General features: G+C 49.3%; 1 protein-coding gene and 1 pseudogene across 4 annotated transcripts; both read right to left on the bottom strand.

Moving 5' to 3' along the window:
* Nucleotides 1-5,571: 5,571 nt before the first annotated feature.
* On the bottom strand, nucleotides 5,572-18,726 carry DNAJB1 (DnaJ heat shock protein family (Hsp40) member B1). Of its 4 annotated transcripts, XM_019963995.2 has the most exons (4): nucleotides 18,370-18,726; nucleotides 17,475-17,542; nucleotides 7,278-7,858; nucleotides 5,572-6,979 (listed from the first exon to the last, which is right to left on the bottom strand). In XM_019963995.2, the coding sequence occupies exons 3-4, from the start codon at nucleotides 7,767-7,769 to the stop codon at nucleotides 6,749-6,751; spliced, it is 723 nt and encodes a 240-aa protein (XP_019819554.1). In that variant the 5' UTR covers nucleotides 7,770-7,858; nucleotides 17,475-17,542; nucleotides 18,370-18,726; the 3' UTR covers nucleotides 5,572-6,748. The 4 variants fall into 4 exon arrangements, with proteins under 4 accessions (XP_019819554.1, XP_019819551.1, XP_070648760.1 ...); XM_019963992.2 differs by lacking the exons at nucleotides 17,475-17,542; nucleotides 18,370-18,726 and adding an exon at nucleotides 9,005-9,283; XM_070792659.1 differs by lacking the exons at nucleotides 17,475-17,542; nucleotides 18,370-18,726 and adding an exon at nucleotides 8,790-8,959.
* LOC109560894 (small EDRK-rich factor 1 pseudogene) lies at nucleotides 10,089-11,621 on the bottom strand (annotated as a pseudogene).

Below are 18,726 nucleotides of genomic sequence, written 5' to 3'. Positions count from 1 at the left end.
GGGCCTTTCCTGGAGCCAGACAGAATATCCATTTCTCCCAGGTGGGAGTTGGAGGCAGTGGGGTGTGGGGGACCCCTTTCTTGGGGGAACCACCAGCAGACCTCAAGGCTGGGTTGTTCTTCCTTGGCACACTCCCTGACATGAGCGGTGACAGGGCAAATGTTGCAGGTCCTCTTGTCTGAATCACTTTGTCACTCAATTACTCTTTCAACAAACATTCAGAGGGGCAGCTCTGGGTCAAGTGTTACCCTGGATACCAGTGATGCGACAATTATTAGGGCATGGTAGGTGACCTTGGACTCTCCAGGTGGCTCAGTGGTAAAGAATCCACCTGTAAATGCAGGAGACATGGGTTCCATCCCTGCGTAGGGATGATGTTCTGGAGAAGGAAATGGCAACCCACTTCAGTATTCTTTCCTAGAAAACCCCTAGAGGAGCCTGGCAGTCACAAAGAGTGACCTCTTTGGGGTCACAAAGAGTCAGACCCAGTAACCTCAAGGAAACTGGGGTTGCTCAGGAGGAGAATCTTCTGAAGTGTTCCTGAGGCTCTCTCCTCTCTTCATGACAAAGAGGAAATCATCTGAGTAATCAAGAGAGTTTCAGAACTCAGAAGAAATCAGACACCACCACACTCCTCTCCGCCACCAAGCATGGAATCAGCAGACTGTGAAAGAATTCTCAGGTTGTGTGGGGGGAACATGTACTTTAAGGAGTAGATTTTAATAGAAAATAGATGCTTATTGCTTGTGTTATGCTAGTTGGAAATAGGTTGGTGCATTGAAATTTCAAGAGACTGATCATATATATAGCTCAGGTACTTTTAGTTGTTATATAATCAAATGACTCTCTCCCCTTCCCACCCCCACCTCCGGAAGGAATATTAAGACAGAACAAAACCCCAAATCTTTGCAAGCTCCTGCCTCACTCAGGAAAAGTCAAAAGTCTCCAGTGGCCCATGGGCCCTGTACTGTCTGCCTTTGCCTCCCACTTGAAGGCAATGGCACCCCACTCCAGTACTCTTGCCTGGAAAATCCCGTGGACAGAGGAGTCTGGTGGGCTTCAGTCCATGGGATTGCAAAGAGTCAGACTTGACTGAGCGACTTCCCTTTCACTTTTCACTTTTTACTTTCATGCATTGGAGAAGGAAAGGGCAACCCACTCCAGTGTTCTTGCCTGGAGAATCCCAGGGACGGGGGAGCCTGGTGGGCTGCCATCTATGGGGTCACACAGAGTCGGACACGACTGAAGTGACTTAGCAGCAGCAGCAGCACCCCTCATTTACTCTTGTCCAGCCTCATTGGACTCCCAGCTGTTCCTTAAAAAAAAATTATTTGGCTGTGCAGGATCTTAGTTGCAGCATGTGGGATCTTTTGTTGTTGTTATCGTGGTATGTGGGATCTAATTCCCTCACCAGGGATGGAACCCAGACCCCCTGCATTAGAAGTCCCCTGGCTGTTCCTTAAACTCAGGCTCCTGCTTCAGCGCCTTTGCACAGGCTGTTTCCTCTGCCTGAAAAGTCCTTCCCTCAGTATTCACGTGGCTCTCCTCTTATTTCCTTCAACTCTTTGTTCAAATGTTGCCTTCAGGGTGAGGCATTCACTGACCGTGTCACTTAAAACTGCACCCAACACCCATGGACAGAGGAGCCTAGTGGGCTGCAGTCCATGGGGTCACAAAGAGTCGGACACAACTGAGCAACTAAGCACACAGCACAACACTCTCTACCTACTTGTTCCATATTTCTCCATCACTCTCTGCCGCCGCTGCTGCTGCTCAGTCATGTCCAACTCTTCGCGACCCCATGGATAGCCCACTAGGCTCCTCTGTCCATGGGATTACCCAGGCAAGAATACTGGAGTATGTTGCCATTTCCTCCTAGAGGGGATCTTCCTGACCCAGTGATCGAACCCCGGTCTCCCACACTGCAGGCACATTCTTTACTGTCTGAGCCACCAGGGAAGCCCTGTTTACCACTAGCACCACCATTTATTTTTGGTTTTATTCTTTCTCACCCCACATGACTGTCAGCTCTGCAAAGGCAGGAATTTTTGCCAGTTTTGTCTAATACTGTCTCCTCAGCATCAGGAGCAGTACTGAACAGGGGACTTCCCTAAGTGGTCCAGTGGTTGGGAATCCACCTCCCATTTCAGGGGGTGCAGGTTCAATCCCCAGTCGGGGTAATAAGGTCCCACATGCCTCAGGGTATGGCCAAAAAAGAAAAAAATAATAAAAAAAGAACAGGACTGGACACACTGGAGGCATTCAATAAATGTTTATTGAATGGACAATGCTTATTACGTATCAGGCATTATACTGTGTTTTTCAATAATTAACAGCTAATGAGAATAACCAATATTGAAGGAGACCTGGGGCAAATTTTTCCCCAAGTTCCTTAGTATTTCTTTCCTCATGTTAATTCACAATTGTCCTGTGCTGGGCCTGTGTCAAATTCTCAGGCAGGGGTTAGCTTTCTGAGTTGTGGCCCTGGGGTTGTGAGAAGGTGGGAGTGGCTATGCTTAGTCTTGTTTCACATAAGAGGAAACAGTGGCTGAGAGGTTTCTCATTTGTCCAGGGGAATGCAGTGAGCAGAACTTGAACTCAGCACGGTCACTGTTCAGAAGCCAAGTTCTTTGTTTAAATATTTGTCTGCACCTGGTCTTGTCACATATGGGATCTAGTTCCCTGACCAGGGATGGAACCCAGGCCCCCTCAGTTGGGAGTTCAGAGTCTTAGCCACTGGACTACCAGGAAGTCTTGGGAAACCAAGTTCTTAATGCCATGTTCTTTTGCCTCCCCAGTGCCCTACCTTGCCCAGTTTTCACAATACCTCTATGAAGTCTGTAACTTCAGTCCCCCTGTTTTCAAAGGTGGCCACTGAGACTCACAGAAGCGAAGTCACTTGCCCGAGAACACACACAGCAGCTGAGTGACAGAGCCGGGACTCAAACCCAGGCTGCTCAGTCCTAGGGCCTGTTGTTCCACTGCTGGTGTCAAGTGAACAGGTTGTGACCAAACAGTATGGGAGTGAGCCTGCTTTTTCTTTTTGGCTGCATTGCATGGCTTGTGGGATTTTAGTTCCGACCAGGTATTGAACCCAGGTCCTTGGCAGTGAGAGCACAGAGCCCAAACCACTGGACCGGCAGAGAATTCCCGGAGTGAGCCTTCTCAAATGGGGTGAAGACCAGGGTGGAGTTGTGGGTCTCAGGGGCTTGCCTCGGGGTTTGGTTCCTGGAGCTTAGCCAGGAACACAGACCCGAAAGACCGTGGACACAACTCAGAGGTTTCTTTGGAGTGGGCTGAGGGGTGTTTTCACATTAGGGTACAGTAACTGACACACAGCACTTGTTCTGTGTCAGGCTCTGCTGTGTGCCTCTATGTATCTATACCTGAAAATCCTCACGACTGTAGAAGTACAATTTTTGTGCTTATTCTACAGTTGAAAAAACTGAGGTACAGATTAGTCAAGTCACTTGCTCAAGATCACACAGCTACAAAGTGGTTGAGATTCAAACCTGGAAGCAGGAGCAATGATAGAGGAGAGATAGAAGCCACCAAACATGAAACTAGATTTTCACATCCACCTGCACGTGTCTGGTAGAATCAACATATGGAAAAACAGAAGAGAAGAAGCTATTTCCATATGTGAGAAGAGAAAAAGGGGGCGGGCAGAGCATACAGTATGTACCACTTGTGTAAAAAAAGAAAAATGTCTTCATGCAACATCGCAGAAGGAAAGGCACAGGAGAAAACTGGGGAAATTTTCCTGGCGGTGGACCCAAAAGCAGCATGGGAAGGAGAATTTTTAACTCTATATGCCCTTACAAATTCAGTACTGTGATTATATAGCCAAAAATCGAAACTGAAAATTTAGAAATTATGTTTATGCTTATATAAGCAGATTGTCTCTAGGAGGCTGCACAAAAAAAACATTTTTAAAAGAGGAAAAAAAAATTCTAATGCCATGGCTTGTCTACAGTGGTCCTGAGGAAACTACTCACCACAGGCTGAATGTGAATTTTTGTTTTCTATTGTTTGAATCAGGGAAAAATGCAGCGCTCCTGGTGTGATGGATAAAGATACTGTGCTTAGTTGCTCAGTCGTGTCCAACTCTTTGCGACCCCATGAGGTGGGTGCAAAACAGAGGCAGCTCCCCTCACACTGTTGTGGAAGGAGCAAACTACGAAATGTGGTCAGATAGGCATCGTGGGAAAATAAATCCATTAAAAGGGGAGCTAAGGGAGCGAGGGGAGAAGCCAGCTTGCAGAGAAACCAAACACGTGACACCCATGTGCAGCAAAGTTGTGTCGGCAAAGGCTGTGCATCCGAGGGACAGGCCTGTTTACTAGGGTCCTTGTCATTTTCCTCAAGAGTGACACTGTCCCATCCACCACCACAGGAAGGTTATTTCTCCAACTTACCAGGATTGCGTGTGACACACTGAAGCTTTGTGCTCATCTGTGCCCACAGCCCTTGGGTAAGAACCCCATACAGACCAGCTATGTTAATGAGGGAGGCTGGGGCAGGCGGATGGCAGCTCAAGGCGGTCTGTGACCCCAGTTGAGGCCAGGGCCAATTCTGCAGTAAATATCATTCCTCATCCTGGAAGTGGTGATAGGGTTCCTTTTGGCTCTAATACTCCAGGGGTCACCTCCGAACGAGGATGGCCTCTCTGGGCTTGAAGCAGCTACTCCTCTAAGAGACCCATGGCTTAGGTTTGGGTGAAAAGCCGTCTAAGATCTGTGCTGTCCAATAGTCACTGCTAGCCACCAGGGGTGGGTGCTGAGCACTTGAAATGTGCCTGTAGCTACTAAGCAACTTGTGTTCTGTTGAATCTTAAAGAATTTGTTTTAAAAAGAATATTTCCATCCCTGAAGAAGGTTCTCTGGGACAGCACTGGACTTAGATTGCTTCCAGTGGTTAAACTGTTTCAGTGGGAAGGGAAAGCCCTCCAAGGTTATGTTAAATATAGTTATTTAAGTTTCTACACCCAGATTATCTTGTAGCAAAATAGCAATGCGGTTTTTGGCCTGTGTAATTACTTACCTTATAATAAAACCAGTTCCTTAAAAAAAAGTTACAAAGTAAAAGCAGTTTCAGTGGCCTGTAAATAAAGGGAGGGCAGGAAATAGGTCCTAACCAGGGTGGGGTGGCCCTGGGCTGGAATCCTAATCTGGTTTGGCCAGGGCCTGCCTGACACCAGCTTGTTCTAGCAAGAAAGCAGGGGTTGGGGGGTGGGTGGAGATTAAGAGAGTAGGGCACACACATCTCCTTGGCCCTAGCAACCAGATCTTACAAGACTGGGAAGGGATCTGTTTAACTTTGGCCCCAACCTTCACCAAAAAACAAGCTCTGAATCCACTGGGCTCTTCTGATGCCCAGATCCAGTCCGGCGGGTTTCTCTTGTTCACCCCACATTTAGCTCAGGAGGGCAACTTCTCTTTCCATTGCAGAGGACTCCTACCTCCTGCCTGCCCCTCCCTCCCACCCACCCTGGCAGCCTCTGGAGGGCTGCCCGGACCCCACCCCATCCCGTCAGCAGAACCCTCAAACAGAGTCGCAGGACTGCTCCCCTGAGGTTTAGCATCAGTCTTTAATGCTGTCACGCTGCACATTGACAAGTCACACACTTTGGTCTTGTGTTGGCAGTGGCAACTTACAATGAGTCTAAAAGTCTGAGCACCAGACTGACCTGCAAGGAACAAACACTTGTTCCAACATCCCCCCACCCCCCCGCCCCCAGGTTCTTTCTCAGTTCCATCATGGCCCTATACAGAGAGCAGCAGCTGCTGTGGACCGGTTTCGTCTGACTGCACACCAACTTTACACAGAATTATAAAAACATATTTACAGACGTTCCACAGTGCTCCTGTAATCAGAAGCAAAGACCCTTTTATCAAAAGGGATTATAGCTAGGGCTGTGCAAAATTCAAAAGGATCAGATCCTTTTGAGAGTCCAGAGTCCGTTGAACAAAAAAAAAATGACCTGGGTCATGGGGAAATCCCAGGTGTGCCAAAAGATTGCCTCACAGCAAAGGAAGGCGAAGATCTCTGTCTGGGAGCCCAGGGTCAGGACTCCAGCCAAGGTCCCCGACCCTTGAGGGAGAGGCAGTTGCACAAGTTACTCACTCAGTGAAGGCCGGCTCCCTTGGTCCTGCTGGAACAAGGGAGGTATTGCTTGTGGGAGCTGGCCAGGCAGTTCAGCAACCAGAGTTGAGATTCTCAATTTGAGATGGCAAAAGAGAAGACAGGGTTTCTTAGGAGAAGGGCAAGATGGGGGAGACAAATACAAAATAAAACACAAACTGATCACACAATAGAAACTGAGGAGTGTACAGGGTCTGGTAACCATGAAGGCAGGTCCACACCACAGGACGTCTACAAGCGGAGGGACTACAACACGGGGATCAAGTCCAACTGTGGGTCTGCGGTCTGCCTCTCCCTCTGGGCAGGGCCTGGAGAGGGAGGAGGCGGGTGCTGCCCACCCAGGAGGGCTGCAAGGACCCAGTGGGGCAGACTGCATTGCCTTTGCTTGCTGTCCCCACCACCTGCCGCCCTACCGCTCGAAAAACAACTTTAGTCTAGTGCACGACTTTGAAAGATTGTAATATATTCTCTGGAAAACATTCAGCAGTATGAAAGCCCTCCCTGGGCCCTCCCGCCCTCTCGCGGGTCCACAGTTGGTGGAACGGTCCGGAAATCCTTGAGCTCTGGAAAGGTCCCTGGTCAGTCCTTGGGGAACACGGGTTGACTATATCGGAAGAACCTGCTCAAGAACGGTTCTTGACGTCTGGGGAATCCTTTCAGGGAAGATCACTTCAAACTCAATAATGAGGTCCCCGCGTTTCTCGGGTGTTTTGGGGAGAGGAAGGCCTTCTCCAGGAACTTTTCGCCGCATGCCAGGCCTGATGACATCTTTGAACACAACGGGTATGGTCCTGCCGTCCAGAGTGGGGACATTCACTGTACAGCCACACAGAGCCTTGGAAAGCAAAGGGACAGCATTAGAAAGAGTAGCTTAGGAAGCTCACATCTTGCCCAGAGGCTGCTGACTGGAGGGTAAGCGCCATCAGGCCTCTGCAGCTAAGACCCTGCCTTAAGATCTACCCAGGTCACCAGCACAGAAGCTCCGTAAAAACAGAGCCCTGGACGGTCTTGTCGCCATTGCACTGTCCAAGCCTGGCCGCACCAAATGCCCAGAAACATCTGTCAGGCAAACACTGAACGGCATCACAAAACAGCTTCTCCCTCCCCAGACGCTGCCCTGCCTAGTGCCTTACCTCCCGAAGGCTGATCCTGGCTGGATAAATGACATCAGAGCCATCTCTCTTAAAGATATTGTGTGGCTTGTCCTTTAAAACAAAGACAATATCGGCTGGAATGTTGTTGGAAGTCTGGTCTCCTTCCTTGGGGAAGGTGATTTTGGTCCCTTCTTTCCACCCCCGCTTCACTTCGATGGTCAAGATTTTGTCTTCATTGCGAATGCTCTTTCCGTCGGGGTTCAGCCGCTTATGAGAGATTTTCATCTTCTTGGTACAGCCGCTGTAGATCTCTTCAAGTGAGACCCTAAGGTCATGGGTGACGGGGGGATCTTGTTTCTTTCGGGTGGGCTCTTGGGCAGGGCGGGAGCGGCCAAAGTTCATGTTGGTGAAGCCACCCATGCCCATGGGGAAGCCAGAGAACGGGTCATCGATGTCCATGCCTTCCTCCCCGTTGCGCTGCCCAAAAAAGTTGTCAAAGGGATTTCGGCCACCGAAGAACTCAGCAAACATGGCATGAGGGTCTCCATGGAATGTGTAGCTGAAGGAGGTACCGTTAGTACCGCCGCTGCTCCCACCGCTGGGGCCACTGCCCTTCAGGCCTGAGGAGCAAAAGCAGAAGAAATCAGATGGCGGGCTGGGAACTTAACTCTCCAGGAACTTTCCTTCAAGGAAAAAAGCTAAGGAGCCATTGGGGGAGAAATTTTTTTTAGCCTGTCAGGGAAGAACAAGGAAGAACTCCAAGCTTTTACCTCCCACTTGCAGCAGCAGAAACAGAACCCCCACCCACTTATGGCAGGTAGTCCACTGTGGCAAGACAGCGGTGAAGGGTTCAAGCTCTGAGACAGGCATCTCTTGGGGCCACTCAGGTCCTCACATCTGAGTAACTCATTCCCCTTGCACTGTTACAATGAGTACGAAAAACTCACTAAGAGATCCAATGAAAAAAATGCTTAACCCCCGATCAGTTTTCACTAAATGCTTACTCTTAAATCCCCTACTGCTAGAGACTTGTGGGAGAGTAAAAGGAACGTTAAACTGCAAAATGCAGCCTTTCAAATTCTCGCACCCTGGCACTAACTGCCCCCTTTCTCATATAATAAGCCGCTTCTTCCTGAGGACTAAGCCCAGCAACCTGCCTGAGTCATTAATGGGAGACAGGACAAGAAAGCTTCTTTCTTTTACCCTGAAGAGGGCTGGCCCCACTGTTCCTTGCACCTTGACGGCCGACTAGGTAAGCACTTTACAAGGATTACCTCACTCCACCCTCGGAGAGGCGCGGAAGGTCGCTCGGCGCTAATTGGCACCTCATTTGCAGGCTCACTACTCGCAGCCTGTGCCCAGGGTTCAGCCAGAGGCCCTGCCCTGAACCCCGGGGTGGCAGAGCCTCCCACCTCGCCCAGGTGAGCCCAGGCCCGCAACGCCAGCAGCCAAGCTAGGCCTCCGAATCCTCTCCTTCCGCACCCGCACCCCCGGACCGATCTCGGACGTGGGTGGAGGCGAGCGCCCAGGGAGGGGCAGCCCCAGACATACTAGAAGCTTCTGAACAAGCAGCGCGGCCAGGGCCCCTCCTCCCATCGGGCGGCCGCCAATCCGAGGGCGGAGGCCCTTGTGGCCAGAGGACGGTGGCTGCTTCAACCCCTGCGTCCGAAACGCCCCCCGGAGATGCTGCAGCGAGGCCGCCCTGCCTCGGTTTCTCCGCCTGTCAAACGGCGAGGGCGCGCCCCCGGCTGCGCGCGCGCACGCACCTTCCTCCCCGTAGCGGTCGAAGATCTCGCGCTTGCGCGGGTCGCTGAGCACGTCGTAGGCCTCGGCGATCTCCTTGAACTTCTCCTCAGCGCCGGGCTCCTTGTTCTTGTCCGGGTGGTAACGCAGCGCCTGACGGCGGTAGGCCCTCTTGATCTCCTCGTCCGACGCACCGCGGGCCAGGCCCAGCGTCTGGTAATAGTCCTTTCCCATTGCCCCCGCCTGCGGCCCGCCACCCAGCTGTCGCCGTCCCCCGGCTCCGCCACCGCCCCGTCCCGGACTCTATATACCCGTCCGGCGGAAGCTTCCAGAGCCCGCCAGCCCCCTCCAGAACCTTCCGCCCCGCCCCCCACGCGGCTTTGGCCAATCCCCGTCGTCCAGGCTGCGACGCGCGACATCCGGGGCGGGGTCGTGCCGCCAACGGCCGCCTGCGCGCGGCCCCGCCCCCTCCCGGGCAACGCTTCTCAGCGGCGCGCACCCCGGGCGACGGAGGCCCCGCCCACCCTCAGCGGGCACCAATAGCGACCATGTTTTATTGCTTCCTGCAACCAGGCCGGCCTTGCGGCCCGCCTCCTGTTTGGGTCAATAGGTTACGACGCGCTACTCCAGGAAGGGGCGGGTCTGGGGAAGACACCGCCCCTTCACTGTTCAGTTCAGCCGCTCATTCGTGTCCCATTCTGTGCGACCTCACTGCAGCGCGCCAGGCTTCCCTGTCCATCACCAACTCCCGAAGCTTGCTCTGACTCATGTCCCATCGAGTGGTTGATGCCATCCAACCATCTCATTCTCCGTTGTCCCCTTCTCCTCCTGCCTTCAATCGTTCCCAGCATCAGGGTCTTTTCCAGTGGTCAGTTCTTCGCATCAGGTGGCCAAAGTATTGGAGCCTCAGCTTCAGCATCAGTCCTTCCAATGAATATTCAGGACCAATTTTCTTTAGGATTGACTGGTTTGATCTTCTTGCAGTCCAAGGGACTCTCGAGTTTTCTCCAACACGACAGTTCAAAAGCATCAGTTCTTCCGTGCTCAACTTCTTTATGGTCCAACTCTCACATCCATACATGACTACTGGAAAAACCATAGTTTTGACTAGATGCACGTTTGTGTGCAAAGTAATGTGTCTGCTTTTTAATGTGCTGTCTAGGTAGGTAATAGCTTTTCTTCCAAGGAGCAAGCATCTTTTAATTTCATGGCTGCAGTCACCATTTGTAGTGATTTTTAGAGCCCAAGAAAATAAAGTCTCTCACTGTTTCCATTGTTTCCCCATCTATTAGCCCCTTCACTAGCAGATGCAAATATGCCCGCCCCTATCTCACAGGGCCAGGAATGAGTTATTGCCAGGTGTCTCCAGGAGTTGCCTAATTTTCCCCAGCCCCAGATACCCGCTTCCTTCTGGAAATAAAAATAGTCACCCGCCCTGTTCTACCAGCTGTGTGTGTATGCTCAGTCATATCCAACTCTTTGCGAGCAGAATGCAGGTGGGAGCTCCAGTATTATCTGCGTCCTCAGTCATAAAGGACCCTGCAAAGTGAGGTGAGCACCGGGAGCCAAAGCTCACCTCCCTGCAGAGGTCTTCTCAGTCCAGCCCTTCAAGCCTCTCACTTTACCGTTTTCTCAAGAACACCTGCCACTGAAATCTGAAATTGTTCCTTGGTTTTCATGTTAAATGTCTCCCCCACTCCTAGCCTGGAATCACCATAAGGTCAGGGACTGGGTCCTGTCACTGCTGAGTCTCCAGTGCCAGGAAGTGTCTGGAACCAAAGCTTCATAAATATTCCTGGCTGTTTTTATTTTTTTTCAAATGTATGGTTAGTGTTTTATTCTTTGAAGAATGGTTCTGAAACATCAGACTAAGTCAGGTTGAAAGGAAAAGTTTAAAATAGTTTTATAAGGTATAACATCGGAGAAGGCAATGGCACCCCACTCCAGTACTCTTGCTTGGAAAATCCCATGGACGGAGGAGCCTGTTAGGCTGAAATCCATGGGGTCGCTAAGAGTCAGTCACGACTGAGCGACTTCACTTTCACTTTTCACTTTCATGCATTGAAGAAGGAAATGGCAACCCACTCCAGTGATCTTGCCTGGAGAGTCCCAGGGATGGGGGAGCCTGGTGGGCTGCCGTCTATGGGGTCGCACAGAGTCGGACACGACTGAAGTGACTTAGCATAGCAAGTACTGACTGTTCACTCTACAAAATCTTGATCATAGAGCTTATGATACAACTAGTTTGCAGTAGCACCCAGGTTTTCCACATAGTCATTATTTCTCTCTTGTTTGCATAGACTCTTATCATTGGCTGCCTTCTGCTTTTCTTGCATGATCTCAGAGTCCCGCTGCTTCCTCTGAGAGGTAGTCAGGCTATCCTCTTTTCTTTTTCCCTTACTAATTTCCTGGGATTTCTTCATGTTTTTCTGGCGGGCAAGTTCTCGTTGATTTCCACCTGCCCGACCTTTCAGGCCAGGCCAGACTCAATTGCCCCTCTCCCTCCGCAGACTAAAAAGTCCTGGCTGTTTTTAATGCACCTGGTTCTTTACCCCCGCCCCACTACGTTCATGATGTGGGGGAGACATGGGCATGCAATACACCTCTCAGGGCCTCAGTATCTTCATCTCTGGGCAACATGATCCCTTTTGGCTCCTATAGTCTGGTGTGTCTGTGGTCAAGGACAGGGCTGACGTGGAAAGGAGGCTCAGAAAGAGGTACCACCTGAGAAGGGAAGAGGGGAGTAGGTGGTGGCGGCCTACAGTGGGGAAAGGTTCTTGGAAGAACTGCTTGGGAAGTCTGGGCGGTGTGACACTGGTGCTGGAGCCAAATAGTCACGTTTCATTCTTGGTTCTAGCACTTTGTGGCTGTGTGATCTTGGGCTGGTTACTGAGCCTTCTAGGGCCTTTAGCGTCCTCATCTGTACAATGGGGGTAGTAGTTGTACCAGCCTCATAGGGCTTTGAAGTTGGCATTGAGTCAACATTTGTAAAGTGCCTGGGACAGACCTAGCTTAGAGGAAGTTCTGTCAAAGGGGTGACTAACCATCCAGTTGAATGGTGGGCTGCTGAGGATCCCCCTTCCTGGCAGGACACAACAAAACATTTCTGGTAACCACTGTCCTTGTGCAAACTGGAACTCTTGAGAAAGACGCCATGGCCTTCCGGCCATCCCTGGCCACTCCCTGACCCCAGTGTAACCGTGTCAGGAAGGGATTCCGTGGTAGCTCATTTGGAAAGAATCTGCCTGCAGTGTAGGAGAACCAGGTTCGATCCTTGGGTCAGGAAGATCTCCTGGAGAAGGGAATGGCAACCCACTCCAGTACTCTTGCCTGGAAAATCCTATGGACAGAGGATCCTGGTGGGCTACAGTCCATGGGGTCAAAAAGAGTCAGACAGAACTTAGTGACTAAACCACCACCATCAAAGGACTCTGGACTAAGCCACACACACCAGCCAACCTGGGAGGATGAGTCTAGGCTGGATACCCAGGGGCACAGCACTGCAGGGGTCCTGAACTAATCATGGAGGGGAGGGAGTTTGATTTTTTTTTTTTATATAAAGTTACATAAAGAGATAGTGGGGGAGTCATAATGGGGGAAAAAACCCAGAGCTTGTGGATTTCTTCACACTTATAAATTTAAGGGTTACAGATGTGGGGACTTCCTTGGCAGTCCAGTGGTTAGGATTCTGCTTCTAATGCAGGGGGTATGGGTTCAGTACTTGGTCAGGGAACTAAGATCCCACATGCTGTGTGGCCAAAAATTAAAAAAAAAAAAAAAAAGGGAGTTACAGATGTGGGGACTTTTCTGGTGGTCCAGTGGTTAAGGCTCCCTGCTTCCACTTCAGGGGGCGTGGGTTTGATCCCTAGTCGGGGAACTAAGATCCCACATGCCACTAATAAACCCACCCTAAAAAAAAAAGTTAATAGATGTGGAGGCCTCTAAAGGTCTTCACATAGCTCTGGTGGACCAAAAACATCATGCAAGGGGTGTCCTTGTATTTGGGGGCAACCTTAGGGCTGGGAAATCTCTCTTCCTTGAGTAAGCCTGGATCATACTCAGAAGTTTTAATTGTTTAACCCCCAACCCCCACCAAAAAAAAAAAAAAAAAAAGAGCCCAAACTCAACTTCTCTTATTATGCTCTTTGACCTGGACACATACTCACTGGGCACTGTTGTTTTATTTTTTCCAGCCAGGCTGAGTGGCTTGTGGAATCTTAGTTCCCTGACCAGGGATTGTGCCTGAGCAATGGAAGTGCAGAGTCCTAGCCACTGGACTTCCAGGGAATTCCCTCACCAGGCACGTTGGAATGTTACTGGAAAAGTGACTTTCACAGAAACTTGGCAGAGGTTTGAGCTATCAACTCAGAGAAGAGGAGACGATGTGATGGGTAGTTGTATACACAGACTTGGCTAGGCAATAGTACCCAGTTATTCAATTAAACACTAATCTAACTGCTGCTGTGAAGGTGTTTTGCAGATGTGGTTAGGTTAACATCTATAATCAGTTGGGTTTAAGTACAGGAGATGACCCTTGATTTTGTGGGTAGACCTCATTCAGTCACTTGAAAGGCTTTAAAAGCAAACACTGAAAGACCTTAAAAGCAAATATGGAGGTCTGCCTGAGAATGAAGCATTAGTTCCTGGCCAAGACCTGCTGGTCTGCCCTACAGATTTCACACTTGTCTTGCCAGCCCTCACAACTGTGAGAGCCAATGCCTGAAACAAGTCTCTTAATACACAGACACACTCACAAACACATATATCCTATTGCTTCCGTTTCATTGGTAGAACTAAGAACTAAGAATATAAGAATATAAGAACTAAGCAGGTCAGTCTGGAGTCAGTCAGCCTTAGTTGAAAACCTGGACCTGCTGTTTGCTTATTTACTGCCCATGTGCTCTTGCACAACTTGTTCTCTGTAATTGCTAAGTATGTCTTCCATAAAATTGGGATAAGAGTAGATCTTACCTCCCAGGGTTGCTATGTGAATTTGAGAGGGCCCAGGCAATAAACCTTATAATAATAGCTAACACTGACAAGGTCCTACTCTGTGTCAAATCGGTTCCAGACATTCAATGTGTATGAACTCATTTAATCCTGACAATAATCCTGTGACGGGCTTCACTGGTAGTCCAGTGGTTAAGAATCTGCTTGCCAGTGCAGGGAATATGGGTTCCATCCCTGGTCCGGGAAGATCTCACGTGCGTGGGGCAACTAAGCCCGAGAGCCATAACTACTGAAGCCTTTGTGCCTAAAGCCCATGCTCTGCAACAAGAAAAGCCACCTCAATGAGAAGCCAAAGCTCTGCAACTAGAGACAGCCCAAGTGCAGCAATGAAGACCCAGCATAGCCAAAAAGAACTTCATTTAAAAAAATAATCCTATGAGGTTGGCCTGTCATTACCTCGTTTTACAGGTAGGGAAACCAAGGCTCTGAGAGGTTATGTGACTTGCCTGAGGCCACTTAGTGAATAAAATGCTGAGGTGTAAACTGTTTAGCATATTGAGTGTTTATGGTAATCTTGTGTAAGATGTGATTCAGATGATGATAAAGCCTTAATTTTTTTTTTTTTAAAGCATCACCACTCTTTTCAACTCTTCTTCTCTTCATCAAAAAGAACTTCAAAAGCATTACAGTCATATAAGCTAACAATCTGCCCTGGTAGAATGCCCATGTGAAATAAAAACCTATGTTCACATAAAAACCAGTGAGCAAATACTTATCAAGGCTTTATTTGTCATTACCAACAGCCATTAAAACCTGAATGTCCCTCCATGGGTGAAATGTAAACAAACTGAATACTATTCAGTCATAAAAAAGGATTGAGCTATTGACATAGGAAGCAATGCAGAGGAACCTCAAATGCATTATATTAAGAAGCCAGTTTCAAAAGTCTGTGCACTGTGTGATTCCATTTTAAGGTACTTCTGGGAAAGGTTAAAGTATTGATGCAGAAACTGGATCAGTGGTTGCCAGGGGCTGGGATCTTTGACAAAGGGAGACAGGGGAATTTGGGGGGATGATAGAAATGTTCCACATCTTGACTGCGATGGTGGTTACATGTCTGTATTTATTCAGAATTGTACAGCAGAAAAGGTGATTTTTACTGGATGTAAACTATATCTTAATAAAAAGAAAGAAAATCCATCCCATGAATTTAAAAATTCAAAAGGCAGAAAGGTTGGGAAACTTCTCTCCGGGGCTCCTGACACAGGGGAAAGTTGCAAATCAGCCCTGGCTTGTCTACTGTAGGCTCTACCTTCCCTCACACAGCTCTGAACCAGTTTGATCACAAACCCCAAAACAAGCCAAGCCAGGTTTCTGGAAGAATCAAGATCCTATCTTACTTGCACCTGGGAAATAGAAAAAGAGCTTGTCTTGGTGCTCTGTGATGACTTAGAAGGCTGGGATGGGGGTTATGGGGAAGGTTCAAGAGGGAGGAGATATATGTATACTTTTAGCTGATTCACATTGTTGTACAGTAGAAACCTGCACAACATTGTAAAGCAGTTACTCTGGAATTAAAAAAAAGAAAAAGAATTTGTGAGACTGACACAACCAAACACACCAGATCTTCCAGCTCCAAACGATCATGGGTTCGCCTGAATCTGAGACCTAAGGAGGCCCTGCTCACTCTTCAACAGTGCCACAGCATAAGACCTTTCTGGAATTCCCCCTTTGGAAACTGCTTTAAGGGGCCTGTTACATTTGGCTCAGCAAATACCAAACGTATTTACTTGTCACCATTAGGAATCAGCCAGTGTGCTGGGGAAACTAGCTGTCCCTATCAACAGGTACAGACAGAGCCATGGTATGGTGTCAACAAAGTGGTCAGGCTTTGTTCCGAGGATGAATTCTGTTCGTGCTGGCAGCCTGATTACTGGAAGCCAGATGAGGCCAACAAGGGGTCCTCACACTTGTTGTGTGTTCAGGAACTCAGTCATGTCTGACTCTTTATGACGCCATGGACTGTAGCCCACCAGGCTCCTCTGTCCATGGGATTTCCCAGGTAAGAATACTGGAGTGGGTTGCAATTTCCTCCTCTGGGGATTTTCCCAACCCAAGGATTGAACCTGAGTCTCCTACGTCTCCTGCACTGACAGGCAGATTCTTTACCACTGAGCCACCTGGGAAATCCACCCCTCCACCTGTAATACCCATCAAAACCAAAGAGGACTTCCCCTCTGCAGGCTGGATCATGCCTTTCTATCAGTTTCTTGTAGGTGAGGAGGCGGGTGGAAACTATTCATATGCCCCAGCTGGCACACAGTTCACAAAATTATTTGGTGCCTGTTGAGTGAGTTCAGGGCTCAGGAAAGCAGCCTCCAAAGGGAAATTCCAGAATGTCCCAAGCCTGTAGGAATGTGTGTGGAATCTCCAAAAATGACATCCTTTTGGACACCATATGCCTTACCTAGCTGGAACCCAGCCGTAGGGAAGACATACCTACTCAGACCACACTGGAGAACCTGGAAATTGCTAGCAAAACGTGGCTAGATTTTAGGGGTTCAACCCTCCCCCCTCAACATCTCAGAAGTAGATGCTTCAAGTAACTCAACCTGGTAGGATTTTAACTTGTGGCTTGTTCTTTTTTTTTTTTTTTTTTTAACATTTATTTATTTGGCTTCACTGGGCCTCAGTTGCAGTATGTAAGATCTAGTTCCCTGACCAGGGATTGGAACCCAGGTCCCCTGCATTGGAAGCATGGAGTCTTAGCCACTGGACCACCAGGGAAGTCGCTAAACTTGTGGCTTCTGAGTGAGTAATCTCCTACCCTTCTCCATGAAGCCAGGAAACAAGGCCTGTTGGTACACAAAGGCTCTCCTGATACTATGAGCTCCACAATTGCCAACAGGAAAAGATCTGTGCTTTGGAAAGTACAGGTATAAAACACTTCCCGCAGTGGATAAGAATCCAACTGCCAATGCAGGGGACACGGGTTTGATCCCTGATCAGGGAAGATCCTACATGCTTCAGGGCAACTAAGTCCGTGCATCACAACTACTGAGCCTGTGTGCCACAACTACTGAAGCCCATGCACCTAGAGCCCATGCCCCACAACAAGAGAAGCCATCACAGTGAGAAGCCTGAGCACTACAACAAAGAGTAGCCCCGACTCACTGCAACTGGAGAGAGCCCGCACAAAGCAACGAAGACCCACGCAGCCAAGACAAAAAAAAATCCTTCTGTTTTGCCCAGATAGGCCCGAGGAAAAAGGTAATTAATTTCTTGGGGTCTTATTTCAGTAACCAGGGATTGAACCCTGGGCCTGCTGCAGTGGAAGCAGAGTGTCTTAATTACTGGACCACCAAGGAAGTCCAGAAAAAGGTAATGACCTAGCTTCCTTTATTCTGAGACAGGGGTCCCCAAAAGTTGTAGCTTTAGAAATTTCTAGAGCCTAACCTGGATGAGTAAGTGCTGAGCACTGACTCACCTTCTCCCCGCCCTGCTCTCCTGTGAACCAACAATCTGTCTTTGAGGACTTCTCACCATGTCTCTGATGCCAGGCCTCTGAGTTCTGGAGCGCTCAACAGTTGAAGAAGGCTCAGGGGTGGGGTCTGGAACCAGGAGAAAGGAGATAAGGTAAGGAGGGGTGCCAAGTCCTGTTTTAAGTGTCTGCTTGAGTCTGTATGTGTGTGTAGTGGCAACCAACCTCCCCAGCCTGCTTATAACAATCAATGGAACAAAAGCATGACATGACCCCAAACCAGCACTGTCCAGTGTGAGACACACAACTGCCAGGCCAGCCACATCCAAGCTGTGTCTGATTTTAAATGTTCCAATAGGCATATCAAAGAAGTAAAAAGAAACAGGAATTTAATTTTAATAATGTATTTTTACCTAATATATGCAAAATAATATTTCAGCATACCATTAGTTACATAACTAATAATATTATTGTTGATAATATCATCAGTAATAATAGCACTAATCAACATAAAAGTTGATTAATGAGGTTTTTTTTTTTTTACATCTTCCTTTTTATACTAAGTCTCTGTGTGTTTCACCTTTACAGCACATCTCAATTTTGATCAGCCACGTTTCAAGGACTCAGTAGCCACATGTGGCCAGAGGTGACCATACCGGGCAGTACAGGTAGAGACAAAAGTGGGCTCCCTGCCTATGGGGTCTAGCAAGGTGGGCCGGGGGCGTGCATTAGAAAGGGCAGTGAAGACACCCCCAGAATAATGAGAGAGCTCAGGTTACATGTAAGTCGCGGGGTGTGTGCCTGAGAGCTTTCCCCACCTCCTTCCCCTTTACTTTCCTCCCATTCGTGACAGGGGTTCCCTCGCCGGAGCAGCCTCTCCATCCAGGTGCCCCAGCCCATGCCCCCAACCCCTTGCTATCTCCCGTTGCTCCCCGGTACTCCCCGGGGGCCGCCCACCTCCGAATTCACCCAGTCGAGCTGCGGGCCCTGTTGATGTTGCCTTCCCTGTCACTCAACTGCTAGCTCCCTCCCCCAGTCTTGCAATAACCGTCGCTTCCCTTGGTTTCCACAGAGACGCCACTAAGGGGCGGGGCAACGGGCTCGTGCGACCGGAGGCCCTCTTTGATTGGTGGATAGCCAAGACCCTTCTTTTTCCTCCATCCTCCTCCCTCTTGCCCGTGCTCCGCCCCCAACGGTGGGTCCCGGAAGCTGATTGGCTAGCCCCGTGGCGAGAGCGGCTAGTTCCTGCGCAGACCGGCTCTGCGGGGCGGGGACGAAGGTGGGCGCCTTGCGCACTGATTGGCTGGAGGGGCG

This window comes from Bos indicus, chromosome 7 (assembly GCF_029378745.1).
Source record: "Bos indicus isolate NIAB-ARS_2022 breed Sahiwal x Tharparkar chromosome 7, NIAB-ARS_B.indTharparkar_mat_pri_1.0, whole genome shotgun sequence".
NCBI classification, from domain to species: Eukaryota; Metazoa; Chordata; class Mammalia; order Artiodactyla; family Bovidae; genus Bos; species Bos indicus.
Note: the sequence above shows the minus strand (reverse complement) of the source record. Positions and strands in the feature narration are given on the sequence as shown.

Coding starts and splice junctions, on each gene's coding strand:
- DNAJB1 (XM_019963992.2), bottom strand. CDS start 9,215: ATGGGAAAGGACTATTACCAGACGCTGGGCCTGGCCCGCGGTGCGTCG. Junction 7,859..9,004: donor CGACCGCTACGGGGAGGAAG/GTGCGTGCGCGC, acceptor TTTGCTCCTCAG/GCCTGAAGGGCAGTGGCCCC. Junction 6,980..7,277: donor CCAGGATCAGCCTTCGGGAG/GTAAGGCACTAG, acceptor TTGCTTTCCAAG/GCTCTGTGTGGCTGTACAGT.